A 22,039-nucleotide genomic window follows, 5' to 3' on the forward strand; every position below is an offset into this window, starting at 1 on the left:
TCTAGATGGGTTCTTGTAGAGAATGTGATGGCCATCACTCGGCCTGATCGTAATTCTGTCCTGTAAGGTGCCAGTGAGGCTCAAGGAAGCGTTTTAGGGTGGATTTCAGATTTGTGGTTCCTGAGACGTGTCTAATTAAAATTCAGTTGTGCCTCAGGAGCCGGTGAGAATCTCCGAGAGCCGGCACAGAATCACACTGATTCCGTCTGCAGCCCTGAAAACACACCAAAGGCGTATCCACTGGAGTTTGAATTCATCAAATCATGACTGGACTTTTGTTCTCTGTGAGACTGGACTCATTAGCAGTCGCTCAGGAGCATCATTCATATTAATTCTCACGGCTGACACACTCATCCCGGGAATACCGACACATCCAGACACATCAGTAATCCTGTCACGGGCTTCTCTGACTTCCAGGAACGAGGGTCTGCGCACCTGATGTTCCTCTTCATCAGGGCCGCTCGTTTCCGTCAGTGACGACTGGTTTTGTTGATTCAAATCAACTCGTGCAGCATATGTGACCTCATTTTTTTTTAGCAGCGCGTTTCATTTTTCATAAACTGGGCTGCTGTAGAACTATAATTAACAGAAGAGACTCTGGGGAATCATTCAGTTAAACCACATGTGTACGAGCAAGCTGTTGAACTCTTCCTCATTTAGATATTTGTGGTTAGAATTAATAATCAATCTGCTTACACTGATCTGTGAAAAAATACATTTTATGTTAAAAAAAACATGGTATTATCATGGGGGGGGGGGATTTCAATGGTACATGTTCAAACACAATAATAAAGAAATAAATCATGGTTTTATCATGGGAAATGTTCAAAAACATGCATTACCATGGTAAAGGTTTGTAAAACATGGTATTACTATGGTAAATGTTTGTGAAACATGGCATTACCATGGTAAAATTTGAATAACAAGGTATTTCAATTGTATGTGTCTGAAAACGTAATACTATTGTGCATGTCCAAAAACATGGCATTAGTCAAGGGAAACGTTTAAAAACATTGTATTTCCATGGCAAATCTTCAAAAAACATGGAATTTCAATCATATATGTCCACAAAAACATTGTAATACTGTTGTGCATGTCCAAAAACATGGCATCAGCATGGAAAATGTTCAAAAACATGGTAAATGGTTGAAAAACATGGTATTTCAATGGTATATGTCCAAAAACATGGTAATACCAGAGTAAATGTTTAAAACTGTGGTATTATTGTGGTAAATATAAAAAATTGCATTAATTAAGAAAACTTGGTATGACCATGGTAAATATTCAAAAAACATGGTATTGACGTGAAATCTTTAAAAAAAAAAAACGTTACCGTGGGACATGTTCAAAAACATGATAATACCACAGTAAATGTTCAAAACTGTGGTATTATCATGGTAAATGTAAAAAAAATCCATCAAATTAAAAAAACATGCTAGTACCATGGTAATGATGGTATTTGCATGATTCAAAAGACTTGTAATACTGTGGTGTATGTCCAAAAAGCAAAAGTGGTAAATGTTCGTAAAAGCAAGTTAGTACTGGTGCATTTCCAAAAAGCATGGTATGATGTGTATATCATTTGTGCTGCTGATGTGACTTAGTTTCTCTTTGTTAGGTCATCCAGCAGTACTGCATTAAAATTACAGCCATGATGAATAAATGAAGACCTGAGATACTAATCAGAGAGCGAGTGAGTGTGTGTGTGTGTGTGTGGGGGAGAGAGAGCTCACTTTGGCTCTTTGTGTAATACTGTAAGACAGCACCAGCCTACACCGGCCGCTGCGTTACATACCAACACAGCCGTGAGCGTCTGAGGCGCTGGACTGCATCGGATGGGCCCTGTATTATCGATTAGTTCGGTGCCCTTGGTGAACGACTCCCAGCGGCTGGCCGCCTTCCACAACCGCGGGGTGTTTGAAACCGACTTAATGCGCCAATAAATCTTCCTTCTAATCAAAGCGGCTTTATCAGCGCGGGGGGAAGGTGATAAGTCGCGCTCTGGACATGCGCTCTAACGACAGGCCGTAACGAATGGAATACAGATTCAATCTCACGCGCGTCATGTGGGTCAAGCGTTCGTTTGGTTTACAGATTTGCGTCGATTGGACGTGCTAATGAGGATGAAAGCTCATTTACAGGATAATGGTGTTATTATCCCTAACACCAAGACCAAAGAACCCGGGTGGCGGCAATCCGCTCATTCTGACATTTGTGCGCAATAAAATTGGCCCTGTTCTGCGTTTCCCGCCGTCTGTAATCCACAAAGCGACGTGCATAAGCAGATTAACGAGTTTGTACCTGTTCAAGGCCTGTAAACACTTCTGACGGCATAAAAGCTGCGTAAAGGAGATTACATTCGCTCGCTGTCACAACGTGTGAACACTTGGCTGTGTTTTTATTTGCGTTGGATCATTTTCTGGAAGCCAGTCGTTCCCTGAATGTTTTATAAAGGCCTCTGAAGTGTTGCTGATGATGTTAAGGTGTGTTGATTGAAACACTCCATCCAGCAGATGTCAGGTCAGATAAAAGCTTCTGGAGAAGATGCAGCTGAAGTTACACCTCATGATCAGCTGTGACACAATTAACATCAGACTGACCAGATCAGTGTCTCTTAACATGGGAAATGGGCAAAAAACATGGTTTTATCATGGTAACTGTTCAAAAACATGGTATTATAATGGGCCATGTCTAGCAAACATGGTAATTCAATGTTACATGCCCCAAAACATGGCATTAACATGGGAAATGTGCATAAAAGCGAGGTAGTACTGGTGCATGTCCAAAAACATAAGAAATGATCAAAAAACTTGATATTACCGTGGTAAATGTTCAAAAAACATTAGTTTGCAATGGGACATGTTGAAACATGGTATTGCAAAGATACATGTCCAAAACACATCGTAAATGTTCAAAAATGTGGTATTGCCATGGTAAATGTTAAAAAAACATGGTAAATCAATGGTACAAGTACAAAAACATGGTATTAAAATAGAAAATATTTTTAAAAATATAGTATTACCATGGTAATTGTTCAAAACAAACTTGATATTAAAACAGGACATGTTCCCAAAACATGGCAATACAATGATGCATGTTCAAAAACATGATTATTCAATGGTACATGTCTAAAAACATTGGTATTAACATGAGAAATATTACCATGGTAAATGTAAAAAAATTAAATAAAAATACTGTAAGACCTGTCCCCAAACATAGTAATACTGTGGCACATGTTTAAACAATGTGATATCTTAGGGTATATTTAGAAAAAACATGGTACTACAATTTTACATGTCCAAAAACATGTTTGTTTGTTTGTTTTTTTTTGTTTTTTTTCAATGGTACATGCCCATAAACATGCAAAATATTCAAAAATCATGGTATTACCATGATAAATGTTCAAAAAACATATCATTACCATGGGATATGTCTTCAAACATGGTAATAATATGGTACATTTAAAAAAAAAAAACATGCTATTTTAATGCTCCAGAAAACATTGAAAATGTAAAAAACATGGTATATGTCCAATGCTACAATGTGATATGTCCAAAAAACATGATCATTTAAAGGTGCATGTCCAAAAACACAGTTTTATCATGGGAAATGTTCAAAAATGTGAAGAAAAGCATGGTATTTCAGTGGTACTCCTCTCTTTGGCTTGCTGGAGCTGATCAGCTGATCTGTGTCTCTACAGGCCGTACATGGTGACGGAGTACATGGGCATCAGGAACGAGAGCTTCATGAAGATGGTTGCTGTAGGAACGTGGATGGGTGATTTTGTGACAGCGTGGATGGTGAGAATCAAACCAGAACCTGTTTAAAGTCAGCATGACACAACATTGTTTTACTTTCATCATTCATTTTATTCGTCAGGATTGGATTGTAGAGCAAAAAGTGGATTGATGAAAGATTTACGAAGACTTCAGAGCAGGGTTTCCTGAGTTAATGAAAAGCTCATTCATTAAATAAAAAAATCATCAAATTAAATATATTTTAAAAAACAAAAACAAAACAACACTTATTTTAAGAGATGAAATATTGTCATTATTTTATGCATTAAGAAGTAAGTAAATAAATAAATAAACTGGTATTTTATGTTTACCTGGTATAATTAGTTATTTTATGCATTTTAAAGCTGATAAAAAGGGAATCACTCATCTAGAATCATGTTTCCCAAATAACATGCGTGTATTAAAGTAAATGTGGTGGATTTAGATTTATGTTGACTTTGGCAACTTTAAAGCAGCATGAAATTGTTTAATGGGAAATCTTTTGAGAATTTGACGAACCTTCCCCGTGTCTGACGAGCCACTCAAATGTTTCTGTAATTATTTGTTGGTAATTGACTCTGGTTCCCAGAGGCAGCGGCCACTCGCAGAGAGAATGTGACATTAGAGATCGCCTGGACCAACAAAGCAGAAATAATAATACTATATCCCTTACAGGTGCAACTGTGTTACACCTAGTGAAATTAATAATATTTGAAAAATATGATTAAAATGATTCAGTCACACTGGAAGCGATTAATGTCGCATTGCGTCACGATGCAGCAGCTTCCACCTGTTTGTGCTTTATTTTAAAATATACAAATAATTTTACATATAATAGTTTTGTATACATGCGCATAATTTAAAATGATCATATTTTGAAAAGGATTTATTTATAATGAATTTTGAATGATGCCCTTATATATATATAAATATATATATATATATATATATATATATATATATGTGATATTCTTTTTGTAATTAGACCAGGGTTTCCTGAGTTTGTGAAAAGCTAATAATTGATTAAATCATAAAAAAAAAAAATTATAAATATTTTTTAAAATAATAATTTACTAAAAAAGTTCAAATAAAAGAAATATTTGCATTACAGTGACTTTACCCTGTTTTTTAATAGGTAAAATAAAAAATAAATCTAAAATACTGCAAAAGTCATTCTTAACATAGAATATTTAAAATAAAAAGTCAAAATAAAACACTTTTATATAACAAACACTCAACACTTAAATAAAAATATTTGCATTACAATGACTTTACCATGTTTTTTAATTGTAGTAAAATCCAGTCTTATTTTCTAAAATATCACTATCACAAGTTTTTTGTTCACCTATTATAATATAATAATTATTATTAGCCTATTTTATACTCTCTGTGTGTGTGTGTATGTATATATAATTTTAATGTATTTATATTTTCATTATAATACATTTATAATTAAACAGTATAATTTAAAAAAAAAGTTGTTCTTAGTTGTCATATAAATTTGATAAATAAATCTAAATATATCTATGTACTGTATAAATACTTTTTTATAAATATTCATATATAAATATATCATAAATGTTAATTTTATATGTATTTAAATAACTTCTTTTGATCCCGTGTTGACTTTTAATGCTTCATTAAAAGTGGGATTATTTTAAGATCTCGTCACGAGAGTGGCAGTCAAACTGACAGATGCCACTCAAACTGATGTTTACTTCAACACATACTGTCTGTTTCTAAACAGCGTTATAGACGTTGACAGTCGTGTGGATAAAGCGCTCATCGACTCTGAAAAGAGGTTTTCCCAAGTTCACTGAAGGACACACAGCAAACAAACATCCGACATCAAAGCGTGTTTCTCGCCGACACGCCAGCGCAGGTGTACTTCAGATCAGCGTGTGTGTGTGTGTGTGTGTGTTCGGTGCATTAGTATTCCTGTGTTCAGACTGCAGGGATGAACAAAAGAGAGGAGAGGAGGAGAAAAGCGAGGGATGAAGAGCGAGAGGAAGGGCGAAGGAGCATCTGAAAAGTGCTGAATCGAGACGGCTTCTGCATGCCATTAATTCAGTCCTTCATCTGCACAGATTTATTTCACTTTCTCCTTCCCTCCTCACGGCTTTCAGTCTTTCTCCTGTGAAGGATCAGATCGTCATCAGGGTGACCTTAGACGGGTCCCTGCGCAGTCTGCACACTCCATAGGGCACATCTCTAGTGCACTTGACAAACACAGACCTGCACAGATTAGAGGTTTGAATCATCATGTAAATAAATATACACTCTTAAAAATAAAGGCGCTTCACGATGCCATAGAAGCTTTAACATCTGAAGAACCTTTCTGTTTCACAAAAGCTTCTTTGTGGCGAAAGAAGGTTCTTCAGATTATAAAAAGCTAAGAATGAGACGGTTCTTTGACTGAATGGTTCTTTGTGGAACCAAAAATGGTTCTTATATAGCATCGCTGTGAAGAACCTTTTAAGCACCTTTATTTTTAAGAGTGTGCCTTGATGTCATACATATTTTAAATGTTATAATCTTTATGAATTTATTTCTTTATACATTTATATTCATGTAAAGGAACGTAATATGTTTTATTTTATTATTAATAAAATGTTTAATTTGTCATAAGCTAAACTCAATTTAGTGGTAAATATTAAATATATTTTAATATTTTGCATGAAATTGTTATTCATTTGACATGAACGTGAAATGTAAAAAAACGGATTCTTATTTTACTTCAGCAAGATGAACTAAAACTGCAATAAAACTATAATTAAAACACACACACATTCCAAGAGCAAAAATAAAATGCAGAAAATATCAAAATAAAAACCAAAACCAGTTCAAAATATGAATATTAAATATTATCTCAGTGAAACTAACACTGATTTGATTTCATTTACATTGTGTATTTTAACTGTAAACACAAAACGATTTTCTTTAGAATAACGTACACTGATGAATCTTTCACAATGTTACGAAAATAAAAACAGATATACTGAACATACAGTACATATATACATAAAATGAAATATTTTGAATATTTATGACAGTCCAGTGTTATTTTAGTGTCACTGAGAAACTTTGAATTTTTTATTTTTTAATATTTTTAAATAGATTTAATTTTAATTTTATATTTTCCATTTTCACTACTTTTTAATTCTTTTTAATTCGTTTTTGTCTTATTAGCACTTTTTTTCTTTTAGATAGCTAGATAGATAGACAGATAGATAGACAGATAGACAGATAGATAGATAGTTTTTTTGTTTATTAGTTTTATTCTATTTAGCTTTAGTTATTTTCGTACATCAAGCCATGTATCATGTATTTTATTTAAGTTATGTTTATTTCAAATAATGTTTTTTATTTACTTTTTTAGTAACCCTGTTAATAAATAAATAATATTATTAAAGTAAAAAAAAAAAAAAAAAGATATGCTGAACTTTATTACATTGAAATCATTGTGGATATTGAATAGCTTTTCTTTATTCAGATTTGACTGTTTTATGACTCTGAGCTCAGTCACTGTGAAAGTCGATAAGGAGTGTTTGTTTGTTTGTTTGTTTGTTTGTTTGTTTGTTTCCCAGGTATCAGACATGATGCTGCAGGACACTCATTATCCGGACTGGGGCCGGAGCGCCAGACACTTGTGGAGACAGGGGCACAACCGCATTGTTTTGTTCTGGTGAGATGATCATGTGATCCATCAAAAACAACCAATCAGACTTGAGACTGACGCTCTGTCCACTCCACAGTCTAGTAATCAGTGATTAATAAAATAGGTGTCATTTGTCACAATCAAATGATTTACTAACAGCTTGCGCCAGCACAAACCATCTTTTGAAGTTAAAATAGTACTGTCAGGATTTAGTGAAGAATTAGGCATGAACAGTTATTTTTATATATTATAACGTATTGAATATGCATTTGTAGGAGTTTCCCTTTCAGATGCAAAATGTATGGGAGGAGACCCATTTCATTTCATTTGCACATTGTCAAAACATTTACATTTAGTCATTTAGCAGACGCTTTTATCCAAAGCGACTTACGAATGAGATAGTGAAATATTAAATATAGTTTAATGTTTAATATGCAATTTATAGTTAATTTACAAGATGTAATTTTAGTTGTAAGCAAAAATGTATTTTCTTTAGAAAAACATGCACCAATGAATCATTCACAATGACGACATTATAAAGAAATAATTTAAAGGATTAAATAAAGTTTAAAAATAAACAAATATACTGGCAAATTTTGAATCATAAATAAGTTTAATATATTAAAAAAAAACGAATTACACAAACACATTACAATGCCATTTTTGCAGTTTTAGTAGTCACAATAAATTATTATTATAATTATATAATGATTGTTTTATTTTTATTATAATAATAATTATTAATATGTAATAATTAATAGTATTAATATAAATAATACTATATTATGTATTTATTAATATATTGATTCTATTTTATAATTCTTATCTTATATTATAATTATTAATATAATGCTAATTTTGTCATAATCGAAACTAAATGTAGTAGTAAATGACTTGCTGTTTTTAATATGCAGTTATTTTAAAAATATATTTTAATATTGAATAATTTTAGTTTTGAGTTATTTGTTTAATTTACAGTATTTGAGTTTAACAATAATATAATTATAATTAATAATATATTTTATGCATCATTTATGAATATGTTATAATTATCATTACTGTAATTCCTTGTGAATTTTAATCATTCTAATTATTTTAATATTTAATATGCAGTTTGTTAATAATTGTATTATTTACAGTGTTTAATTTGAACTGTAAACTAAAACATTTGTTTTCCTTTTGAAACACATGCACTGATGAATCATTCACAATAAGGACATGATATTTGACAAATAAATCATCTTATTAAAGCAAGTTAAAAGCAGCAGTCCTGCTCATAAAAGGAGGATTTCGAGACGTTCCAGCTCAAAAACAGAAGAGGCTTTGATGAATAGTTTGTGCTTTTAAAGCCTCTGGTCACTGTAAACATGATTTCTGCTGGTTTATATGAGCTGAGATGTGAGTCGAGGTGATTTTGTGCAGTAATTGACCGCGTTTCACAGATATTCTCGGCTTAAAGCGGGAATATTGCTTCTTATGTGGCTGTGTGTGTGGAATAATATTGATAAATCGTGTTTTTATCCATATCTAAGTATGCTAAAGGGTGTTAGTCAATTGTAATTGTAGTTACCTTACATTAGGAATGAGATTTGAGTGTGTGTTTGCTGTTATTGTGAAGTTGAATCGTCTGAAAATGTCCTTATGGGAATAACAAACGGCGTTAAACTGTGTGTGTGAGTTAATAACGTTATTTTAATGCTTGTTTTCATTATCAGCACGTTTAATTAAAGACTCACGCAGCAGAAAATCGATCAGTGCCGCTGCGTTTGCCGTGCTAACGTGACTGCACACACACTTTGACCCTGAAAACACACTCGACAACGCGACCTCTGACCCCGATGCACATTACAGCCGTTTACTAAAGCTTTCTTCGTTCATTCTCACTATATCTGCATTTCTTCAGTAAAAATATCTAAAAATCCGTGAAACAAGATAAATGCACTTTAGAAGCAAGAATGTGTGAGATATTAAGAGCTAAAACATGAAGTAAAAATGTGCCAGAGACAAAAATACTAATTAAAAACTATTATTTTGCAGTTCCAGTAGTTTGCATTCATATTATGTTAATATAAATTATTAATATATTATGTTAGTTTTATTATTAATAGAATGTTTAGTTTGCCATAAAATTTGTGGTAAATTAATATTGCAATTTTAATATGCATTATTTAAAAATGCATTTGAAATATATTTTAATATTTAACATGCATTTTTAATAATTAAATTGATTTAATTTACAAGATGCAATTTTAACTGTAAATTAAAAACATTAGAAAAACATTGCACTGATGAATCATTCACAATGACAGCATTATGAAATGAGTAATATTATTAAATAAAGTTTAAAAATAAACAGATGTAGTGAACTTTGAAGAATTATTGTGAAGAATAAACAAATTAAAAATATGTGGGAAAAGAATAATTAAAACACATCAAAATGTCCTTTTTGCCATTCACATTCATATTATATTAATATCATATCTCTAATTAGACAAAATCAAAATTAAATTTAGTGGAAGATGACTATTGTAATTTTTAATATGAAATCATTTTCAAAAATGCATATCAAATATATTTTTATAACAGTTTGATTGTTGATTGCGATTTTAACTGTCTTTTTTTTTTTTAAAGTACAAAAAGACTCTTAATTTAAATATGTAAAAATTAAAGTTTATTTTAACTATGATGTATAAATATAATACATAAATGTTTTATGTATTGTATTATATTATATTATAATGTTTAATTAGTCAAAATCAAAACACAATTTAGTGGTAAATGGCAATTGCAAATTTTAACATGAAATAGTTTTTAAAAATGGATATTAAATGTGTTTTAATAATTATTATGCAATTTCTAATATTTAATGTGACTTAATTTGATTTTGTTAATTTACAATATGCAATGTAAATGTAAACAAAAATTAGAAGAACATCCACTGATGAATCATGATAAAAATATATATATATATATATTTATTTAAAAAAAAAAAAAAAAACATATGTGCTGTACTTTGAACTTTGAAGTGTATTTTGTTTTACTGCACTGACAGATTTGTAGTATGAACACATTAAAAACAGTGCAGTAAGACAAAGACACTAATTAAAAACTCACTCAGATGTCATTTTTGCAGTGTCAGTTCTCGATGTTTTGCGTACCTGGTGACTTCATGTACTGATCTGCTGTTTCTAGCAGAAAAGCAGCAGATGGACGTCAGATCCAGGTGTTTGTCCTGCGTCTTGCTCTTGTATCTTTGCAGTTTTAAGACTCGATGTCCAGACAGTGTGAAGCTGCATCTGAAGAAGCACTGACTCAGGATCAGTTCTGACTCTTCAGTGTGTCTGGTGTCTGTATTATTCAGTGAATCCATCAGAAGTGCATTACACTATATGTTTCATATGCGCTCGTCCTTCATTAATGCGCTCTCTGCCAGCGGCTCCATCCATTAGTAAACGGCAGCGAGAGATCTGCTTCATCTGCAGACGACTGATACACTACCGGTCAAAAGTCTGGAATAATAACCGCTGTTAATGCTTTTGAAAGAAGTCTCTTCTGCTCTGCAAGGCCGCATTTATTTGATCAAAAATACAGTAAAATCAGTATAATTGTGAAATACTATCACAATTTAAAATAACTGTTTCTTATTTGAATATGTTTTAAAATGTAATTTTTTACCTGTGACAAAGCTGATATTTTTTTTTTTTGCTTGATTTTTTTTTTTACTGACTTTTTAACAGTCACATCATTTCATTCATTATATTTACTTAAATGCATTTTATTTAGCCATTCTTTTTTTTTTTTTTAGAGATGTTGACACTTTTCTTTCTTTCTTGAATTTTTTCAACAACATAGTTTCACCTTTATTTGCAACCACTAAATTGTATGATTTAATTTTTATGGTTATTTATTAATTTTAATTTTCACTCACATTAATTTATTGATTACCTTTTTTCTGTAGGTATTGATCTTTCCCTTTTCAATGCTTTTTGTTTTTATTTTATTTATACATTTATTTATACTTTATTATTTACTTGACTTCTCTGCTGTCACATCTCACATTTTATTTTATTTATTTTATTTTATTGTTATTATTTTATTGTATTTGGTTTTGTATTTCCTTTTTTTACTTTTCAACCATCCCATCTCACATCATTTTATTTAGTTTGTTTTAACTTTTTTTTTATATATATATATATATTTATTTTATTTAAAAGCTGTTTCATATTTTTGTGGAAATCATAATAGACTACCATTCAAAAGTTTGGTGTAAGTAAGATGTTATGCTTGTATTCATCAAGAGCACATTAAATTGATGAGAAGTGACAGTAAAGTCATGTATAGTACAGTATCACAGTTTCCACAAAAATATTGTGCAGCACAACTGTTTTCAACATTGATAATAATCAGAAATGTTTGTTGAGCAGCAAATCAGTATATTAATATGATTTCTGAAGATCATGTGTCACTGAAGACTGGAGCAATGATGCTGAAAATTCAGCTTTACATCACAGAAATAAATTATGGTTTAACAGATATTCACATAGAAAACAGCTATTTTACATTACAATAATATTTCACAATTTTTACTGTATTTTTGATCAAATAAATGCAGCCTTGGTGAGCAGAAGAGACTCCTCTCAGACTCATTAATCTGGTCTCTGTGTGTGTTTGTCAGGGCGGTGCTGATCTCTCTGACGTCTGTGGTGGTTCTGGTCATCAGTACGGACTGGATCAGTTGGGATAACTTGAACCGTGGCTTCTTGCCGAGCGACGAGGTCTCCAGAGCGTTCTGGCCTCCTTCATCCTGGTCTTTGACCTCCTCATCATCATGCAGGTACAAACACGAGCTCGTCTGATGCTCCTTCATTGACTCTGTGTGTGTGTGTGTGTGTGTGTGTGTCCGCTCTTGACTGATTCTTGTTTAATGTCCTCCACATCGCCGCAGGCAGCAAATCACAATGGAGTGTGTCACTGTCTCATGAATATGCTAATACGTGCTCAACAGCTCCTCTCGCTGTTCGTCCTGTAATAACCTCTCTCTCTCACACACACACACACACACACACACACACACACACACACAATCGCAGGTTCATCTGATGTCTAGAGATTCTGGCCAGAGCTTCTTAAAGTGGGTCATTGTCATGTGAACCCGTCTTCATTTCCGTTTAAATCCAACTTAAATGCATTTAGGAGATAAAAAGTTAAGGTTATTGCTTTCATTTTAAAATGTTCACGTCTCTTCCATTAAGATGGGTGTTTGTATGAGGTTTTCACCTTCACTTTTCAGCGTCATTTCTAATATTACTTTGTTTGTTTATTTATTTCAAATTTCAGTGTTTCATTTACAATCATTTTCATTAACAATCGTATCTCACATTGGTTTATTTTATTTTATTTTATTTTATTTTATTTTATTTTATTTTATTTTATTTTATTTTATTTTATTTTATTTTATTTTATTTTATTTTATTTTATTTTATTTTATTTTATTTTTCAACTGTTATATATCACATTCATTATTTTTGTTTTAAATAATTTTTAATTAATGCATTTTCTTTTCTTTTGTATTGTATTTTTATTTCATTTTCATCTATATTTGTATTCATTTTAGCTTCTTCTAAATTAATTTTTTTCCAGATGTTTCAACCTTGCCTTTTTCAAGGCTGTCATTTTTATTTTATTGACTTTTATTGACTTTTCAGCTGTCATCGCACATTATTTATTTTTTGTTTTAAATTGTTTTAATTAATGCATTTTCTTTTGTATTATATTTTTATTCAATTTTACTTAATTTTCATCTGTCCCATTTCAAGTCAATTTATTTAATCATTTTAGCTTTTTTTTTTTTTTTTTCCCCAGAGGTGTTGACTTTGTCTTTTTCAAGCCTTCATATTATTTTTAGTTACTTGACTTTTCAAATGTCACATTCTGCATTGTTTTTTGTTTTTAATTATTTTTTAGGTATTGTTCTATTACATTGATTTATTTTATTCTACTTTTGAACAATCTCACCTCGTATCATTTTATTTATCAGTTTATTTGAACTTTTTTTATTTTATTTTTAATATTTTTTCAGAGTTGTTGACCTTGCCTTTGTCATCCATCACGTCTGTCATTGTTTTATTTTCCTCCAGCTTCTCTCAACCAATCAGAAGTCTTGCTGAAATCACAGTCTGTCTGTGTCTGATTACAGTGTCTCAATCACTTACCTGTGTTGGCTCAAATATGTTGACATTCACTGTCTGATTGTAATTATTCCCTCAGTCTCAGTCTGTTGTCGTTACGTGTCTGTATCTGCGTCTCTCTCTCAGTCGCTTCATCTCTTCATCTCCACACACTAGATATTTCACCTCACTTTTGTCTGCGTTCACTTCATGTGACGGTTAATCTCTGTGACGTGTCTGATATTTTATTCAGTGCCTAATTAACTCAGAGACCCAGAACGGCCGCGAGCCGGCAGGATTTACAAGGTCTTTCATTTCAACTTCTTCCATTGGTTACATGCCACGTAATTTAAGCTTCATTTTGTGTAACACAGTTATCATGGACGTCAATGAGGCGAAACGATGAGCTGCACTGTAATTACGCGGATCCTCGTTAACTCTCCGCCAAGTCACATAGAAATCAAAGACTCTCCGTTTTGTAAACATGTTTAATTGCCAAGAAACGACATTATTCTGTATTTCTGCTGCTTAATTTGGTTTGTTTCTGCATTTATCCTGGAGCTGTGGGCTGCGGCATCTGTCTCAGATCCTCTTATACATTATCAAAGTTTTATTGATTTTGCTCTGACTGTTGTCGAGAGGAGAACGGCCGGATCAGACGCCGCTTTGGCTGATGTTCGGTGATGCTGGGATCTCTTAGAAATGTCAGAGAGAAAAGAACAACAGAGACCATCAGAAATGAGCCAGACTTCTGAACACACACACAAACAGACGCACAAACACACACACACAGAAAACAAGCACAAACACGCACACAAACACATGCATAAACACATGCACAAACACACTCCCAAACAAACACAAACAAACACACACACACAAACACACGCACAAACACACACACAAATGCACAAACCCACACACAAATACACGCACAAACACACTCACAAACACGCACAAACACACACACAAATACACAAACGCACAAACAAATACACGACACAAACATAAATAAACACACTCACAAACACGCACAAACACACACACAAACACACACACAAATACACAAACGCACAAACAAATACACGCACACAAACATAAACAAACACACTCACAAACACACGCACAAACACACACTCACAAACACACTCAGAAACACACACACACACACACACTCACAAACACACACACAAACATGCTCACAAACACATGCACAAACACACTCACAAACTAACACATGCACAAACACGCACAAACACAGACAAAACACTCACAAACAAGCACACGCACAAACACATGCACAAAAACACGCACAAACACACTCACAAACACGCACAAACACACACAAACACACTCAAAAACACGCACAAACACATGCACAAACACATGCACAAATACACTCACAAACACACGCACAAACACTCACAAAACACACACACTCACGCACAAACACTCACAAAAACACACTCACAAACACGCACAAACACACTCACAAACACACGCACAAACACACGCACAAACACAAACACATGCACAAACACACGCACAAACACTCACAAAAACACAAACACACTCACGCACAAACACTCACAAAACACACAAACACACGCACAAACACACACACAAATGCACAAACCCACACACAAATACACGCACAAACACACACAAACACGCACAAACACACACACAAACACACACACAAATACACAAACGCACAAACAAATACACGCACACAAACATAAACAAACACACTCACAAACACACGCACAAACACACACTCACAAACACACACTCACAAACACACACACACACACACACTCACAAACACACACACACAAACATGTTTACAAACACATGCACAAACACACTCACAAATTAACACATGCACAAACACGCACAAACACAGACAAAACACTCACAAACAAGCACACGCACAAACACATGCACAAACACGCACAAACACACTCACAAACACGCACAAACACACACAAACACACTCAAAACACACGCACAAACACATGCACAAACACGCACAAACACATGCACAAACACACTACAAACACACGCACAAACACTCACAAAACACACACACTCACGCACAAACACTCACAAAACACACTCACAAACACGCACAAACACACTCACAAATTAACACATGCACAAACACACGCACAAACACTCACAAAAACACAAACACACTCACGCACAAACACTCACAAAAACACACAAACACACGCACAGACACACATGCACAAACAAACAAACAAACACTCACTCACAAACATACACACAACATGCTCAAACACAAACAAATGCACAAACGCATACATATATATATATATATATTTACATTACATTTACATTATGCATTTAGCAGACGCTTTTATCCAAAGCGACTTACATTGCATTCAAGTTACAGTTTTTACATTTTATCAGCTCTTGCATTCCCTGGGAATCGAACCCATGATCTTGGCGTTGCTAGCGCCATGCTCTACTATTTGAGCTACAGGATATATATGTATATACACACACACACACACACACACACATGCACAAAAGCGCACATATACAGACACATGCAAACACGCACATTTGTACACATACATACAAATCCACACCTACACACACACATACACTTAAACAGTTGTTAAGTTGTTTGGGTAGTTGTCAGGATGTTGCTATACAGAGCTGATGAAGTATTTTGATTCAGTTGCTAGGGTGTTTTGTATAGATGCCTGGACACAGTTATTTGCTAATTATAGTTATTTTATGTGTTACTATGCAGTTGCTAGGGCGTGGATTTCAAATGCAGTACTAGTAATGCTTGCCTTTGTTCACACAAAAGAGTTTCTGAAATATCTGTTGTATTTCCTGTACAGTAGTTTATGTATTCTTCAGATAGGTTCGCCCTTCAGACATACTTCATCCCACCCTCTGAAGTGTGTGCATACAGTAGCTCTGTGAGGTTTGATGTCGTACTGTAACTCCTGAAGGGTTTGTTCATTCATTGTGTGTTCACTTACACATGTTTATTGGATCTTCCTCTTCCAGGACTGGGAGTTTCCTCACTTCATGGGCGATCTGGACATGAACCTCCCGGGTCTTTCCACCACCCAGCTGAAGATCAAACTGCCAGTCTGCAAGAGCATCTTTAAGGATGAGTACCACATCCACATCACGGGTAAATCCACACACTTGTGCTTTAAGTAGGGCACGACAGCAAATACACCGTGTGCACAATTATGCCGGTGAATCAAGTGGTAGTGCTCTAAACTGTCGTTTGGGACAGGACGGATGAATTAATTCCTTTCCCAAAGGGACACGCTGTCAGAATATTAGCTCGTTAGATACATCTCTTTATAATGATGTGTTTGAAGGCAGAGTTGGTAATGCATACTAATTAGTATTTGCTCATCTGTAAACGTGCGTTTATATAATGGAGTCAGTAAATCTGACGGAAGTGTGCGAGCGAACCGCTTCGGTTTCTCTTTTTCCATCTCGCTGTGTTTTGCTCACTGTAGCGAGGCTCCTGATGACCGTCTTGGGAATAGATGATCGCTCCCTGGAGGCTTGGGAAATGGCCTTCCTGCTCAACCGTTCATAAAAGTCTTTAACCTTATTGTTTGGTGCGGTGATGTAGCGTTTGAGAGTAACCCTGCATGAGTGCATTAACAACGAAAGCCATTAGAAAGTGACTCCCAACTCAGTTATTTCACTTTCTCAAGCAGCCGTCTGACTCGCAGATACTCTGGGATCAATTCCCAACAAGCTGATCTTCTATTTTCCTTTTTTCTACATCAGAAAAATGGTTTAATGGTTGCTTTGTAGTTGCTAAGGTGTTTTGGGTAGTTGCCACTTGCCAGGGTGTTGCTATGCAGTTGCTTTGGTGTTTTGGGTAGTTGCCACTTGCCAGGGTGTTGCTATGCAGTTGCTAGGGTGTTTTGGGTAGTTGTCACTTGCCAGGGAGTTGCTATGCAGTTGCTAGGGTGTTGCTATGCAGTTTCTAGGGTGTTTTGGGTAGTTGCCACTTGCCAGGGTGTTGCTATGCAGTTGCTGTGGTGTTTTGGGTGGTTGCCAGGGTGTTGCTATGCAGTTGCTAGGGTGTTTTGGGTAGTTGCCAGGGTGTTGCCATGCAGTTGCTATGGTGTATTGGGTATTGGCCAGTTTTGTTACTATGCAGTTGTTGAGGTCTTTTGATTAAATGTCAGGACATTGCTATGCAGTTTCTAGGGTGTTTTGGGTAGTTGCCACTTGCCAGGGTGTTGCTATGCAGTTGCTGTGGTGTTTTGGGTAGTTGCCAGGGTGTTGCCATGCAGTTGCTATGGTGTATTGGGTATTGGCCAGGTCAATGCTATGCAGTTGTTTATCTTTTGATTAAATGCCAGGACATTGCTATGCAGTTGCTAGGGTGTTTTGGGTAGTTGCCAGGACGTTGCTATGCAGTTGCTGTGGTGTTTTTGGAACTTGTCAGGATGTTGCTATATAGAGTTTCTAAACTGTTTTGAGTATGTTGCTATGCAATTGTTAAGTTGTTTTGAGTAGTTGCCAGAATGTTGTTATGTAGCTGTTAAGGTGTTGCTATGGACGTTTGTTACCAGGACGTTGCTAAGGAGTTGTTAAGGTGTTTTGATTAAATGCCAGCACGTTGTTATTTAGTTGCTAGGGTGTCACTATGCAGTTGCCAGGGTGTTGCTATGCAGTTGCTGTGGCGTTGTAAGTAGTTGCCAGGGTGTTGCCATGGTGTTTTGGGTGTTGGCCAGGTCGTTGCTTTGCAGTTGATCAGGTCTTTTGATTAAATGCCAGGACATTGCCTTGCAGTTGCTAGGGTGTTTTGGATAGTTGCCAGGATGTTGCTATGCAGTTGCCAGAGTGTTGCTATGCAGTTGCTGTGGTGTTTTGAGTAGTTGCCAGGGTGTTTCCATGCAGTTGCTAGGGTGTTTTGGGTAGTTGTCAGAATGTTGCTATACAGAGTTGCTAAAGTGTTTTGAATATGTCTGAAATACACTGGTATAAATTCCAAACACACTAATCTTCCCTTTTTCCCCCTCCCTAAGGGAAATGGTTTAATTACGGAATCATCTTCCTGGTCCTCATCCTGGATCTCAACATGTGGAAGAACCAGATCTTCTACAAGCCCTATGAATACGGTCAGTACGTAGGTCCAGGAGAGAAGATCTACACTGTAGAGGATCCAGAGACGCTGCGCGACTTCAACCGCAGCACGCTAACCTGGGAATGGCGCTCCACCAACATTGACCCGCTCACCAACCAGACGTACGTCCAGAGAGACATGTTCCTTCACAGCCGCTACGTGGGCACCAGTCTGGACGTCAAATGCCTTGCGTTCATCCCGAGTCTGGCGGTCTTTGTACTCTTCGGGTTCTTCATCTGGCTGTTCGGACGCTTCCAAGACAGCGAGACGTTCCCTGAGAATCAAGACAAGAGCTACGAGCGCATCAAGCGCAAGTCGCCATCTGATCTGGGAGTGACACCGGAGGAAGTGCACATCACCATGAGCGAGGCCTTGAAGCGGAGCGGGACACCCATGCTGCTGCTGGTGGACACTCATCATTTCGGGTCGTCAAACAACTCCATGTCGCCATGTTCGAACGAAACCCAGGAGACCCAACCCAGTGTAACCATTGACAGCGGCGCCCATGAGGACAAAGCTGATGTCAAAAAACTGACCCCATGACCGTAGCCAAAGGTCAAATCGACTTTCTGAGATCCTCTGCGTTGTTTGATGTCCAACAGACTCAAACAGACTCAGAAGTCGATTGGCGCTCGAAGTCCTCGGAAAACTTATCACAGACTCTACCTTGAATTTTTTATTTTTATATCAAGCGATCTTGCACTGCGCACCAACTTTCTGAGCTTTTTCCACTTTCCTCAAGGACATTGGTCTATGGTGCTGGATGTTTGACTTTTCTATGTCTTTTTTTAATGTAGATACTCCTGTGCCTACATGAATGAAATGCTGTCCTCACAGTGAACGCATGGCATGATGGTCATGAAAATACTTGTAATGAACACCTAAATCTGTGCCTTCATTAAAAAAAAAAAAAAAACCTTGAAGGCAGTGCTGGGTAGATTATTTACAAATTGTAGTCTGTTATTGATTCCAAATTACATGACATAAATTGTAGTTAGTAACGCAATCCATTACATTACACTTTTAGGTAATATAATCAGACTACTTTTAGATTACTTTTGATCTAACTTGTTTATCACATTGATTTAAATAGGATATTCTTGTACCATATTGATATAAAAATACTAAGAGTAAGCAAATATATTCCATTTGTTGTTATTAACAGCATAAAGTGCATTAAACATTACATCAAGGTTTCCTAAACTGGGCTTTGTGAAGGAACTGAAGGGGGGGTTGTGAGTTTATTGAAAAGCTAATAATTAATTAAATCATAAAAATGTAAAATTAAAATAACAACAATTACAATAAAATACTTACTAAAAACTTATATTTGGATGTCATGTGACCATTAACTGACTTCAAAGGACAGTGAACCTGCAAAAGTTCGTAAATACATAGGTCAAATGTCGTCTTGTGTGAATGTCTAAACTTTCTGGTTGTACTGTATATAAGTGGTAGGCTATTTTAGAAAAGAACATTTAAGAGACTAAAAAGAATAATTAAGAAGAATCAATAAATTCTGAACAATTTATTGCTATTGTGGCAATAGTAATCAATAAAAAAGTAACTGTCTGTTTACAAGTATTTTAAAATGTAATCTAATTCCAAGTACTTAATTTTTGGAATCTGATAACATTATCCAGAATACATGTAATCAGTTACTACCCAGCACTGATTGTAGGTTACAGAAGATCATGTCAAATCATTATCTGTTGAGCTATTTATCAATTATTTACACACCAAACTGCTGTGCAACCAAATATGTTCACATGCATGTATTGGAAAATCTGATTTATCTTGACAATTAGAATTAGAATATATGCACTTGTTACTACTTTATGCTTCATTTCAGTATTTTCAGGTTCAGCCAAAGCAAAAACTGATTACTTTGTCTTTTATACGTGTGTGGTTTTGAAATCTTCACCACAGTGTTTTGTTTTCCCATCATCTGTCCATGATGGTCCTGTGTGATTTTCTGATGAGCAGATGAGCCCCTCTTAAAATGTTTGGACGGTAAATATCAGATATATTTGCTTCAAACCCTGTTATCAATAAAGACCTTCTTCTGACACGCAGGTACCGTGTTATTTCAGCGGTCGCATGTTATCGTTGGAAATGGTTCTTCTTGTATCGAAACGCTTCCAAAGTGGTGTTAGTTGCCGGTAGTCGTGGTCCGGTGTGACCTTGTTGCCAAGCAACCCCCGAAGGCCGTCCTGCATCCAGATGTCGATCCGGTTCTGCAGAAACTGGCAATCAAACCCATTTATTTATAGGAACATTGGGTAAACAGCCATTAGGCACCATTACGGGTCAAAACACAAGGGTTATAAAAGCATTTTTCACTGAAGGTGATATATTAAAGCTTTCAGAAATCTGCATGTGGCATGTTACCACTTCACATGTGGCCACTTTCAATGTTTGCTCCTGCGGAGGGAAGTGTAGAATTTTCTTTAAAGACATTTCCGTTCATAATAGATCCTATGTTATTGCTTTTGAAGTTTGTCGACTGCCTTTTCAAGGCGCTGTGCTTTGACATGATTATTCTCAATCTTTTCTGTACAATAGTTGTAAACGTGAAATTTTCTTGCTGTATTTGCACGGCTTTCAATCTCCACACAACACAATTCATTGGTGAGGGAATCTGGACCATGCTTGACTGTTGTTGTTGTTGCGGATGTGGCAAAACGTCCGCGTGTCATGTGGCATTTGATGCTGTTAAATCTGTTCCTCACCATTCCACTGTAAGTCCGTCCCTAACTTTCAATATCTGTGATCAAGGAGAGAAATTAGCTATTGATTTCTTTGCAGTGCACAGACAGACATGCAGTGCTGTATTAGCAAAGCAAGTTGACACAAAAATTAACCCCTGATAACTGAATAGTGTAAGTAACAATCTCTGTCACGAACAGTTCACACATAGTTTACACTTATTAAAGCAGTTGTTTTTTAATGTAGGCTATATATGAGGCAGACAGTAATATTATATGAATCTGAGGCGTAATTGTTGTGTGTTCATCAATAATTTGATATGCGTGAAATTGCACACAGAGATACATTTTAATGACCACATGTACATGCACAAAGAAAATTCTGATCAGTATCCTAATATTAGAATAATCCATTATTCCAATGCATGTAAACATGTTTTCAGAATGAAAGGATAAATGAATAGGCTTTTAATTCATTTCTGTTTCCTGCTGGTATAATTTCACATACATACAAAAATACTGGCTCTAATTTTCTTTCTTTATTCAAAGTTGATCTACAGAAGTATATGGAAATCTGA

At 35.1% G+C, this 22,039-nt stretch overlaps 1 protein-coding gene across 1 annotated transcript in view; it reads left to right on the forward strand.

Annotated features, from left to right (window-relative positions):
* The window catches only part of tmem117 (transmembrane protein 117), a 77,462-nt gene extending 56,506 nt beyond the window's left edge, over positions 1-20,956 (forward strand). The window contains 6 exon segments of the mRNA XM_058766910.1: positions 3,701-3,800; positions 7,364-7,461; positions 12,110-12,222; positions 12,225-12,268; positions 16,653-16,782; positions 18,656-20,956. Coding sequence (XP_058622893.1) covers positions 3,701-3,800; positions 7,364-7,461; positions 12,110-12,222; positions 12,225-12,268; positions 16,653-16,782; positions 18,656-19,296 — 1,126 coding nt within the window. The 3' untranslated portion in view covers positions 19,297-20,956.
* The last annotated feature ends 1,083 nt before the right edge of the window (positions 20,957-22,039 follow it).

Source organism: Onychostoma macrolepis, chromosome 25, assembly GCF_012432095.1.
Source record: "Onychostoma macrolepis isolate SWU-2019 chromosome 25, ASM1243209v1, whole genome shotgun sequence".
In the NCBI taxonomy this organism is placed as follows: domain Eukaryota; kingdom Metazoa; phylum Chordata; class Actinopteri; order Cypriniformes; family Cyprinidae; genus Onychostoma; species Onychostoma macrolepis.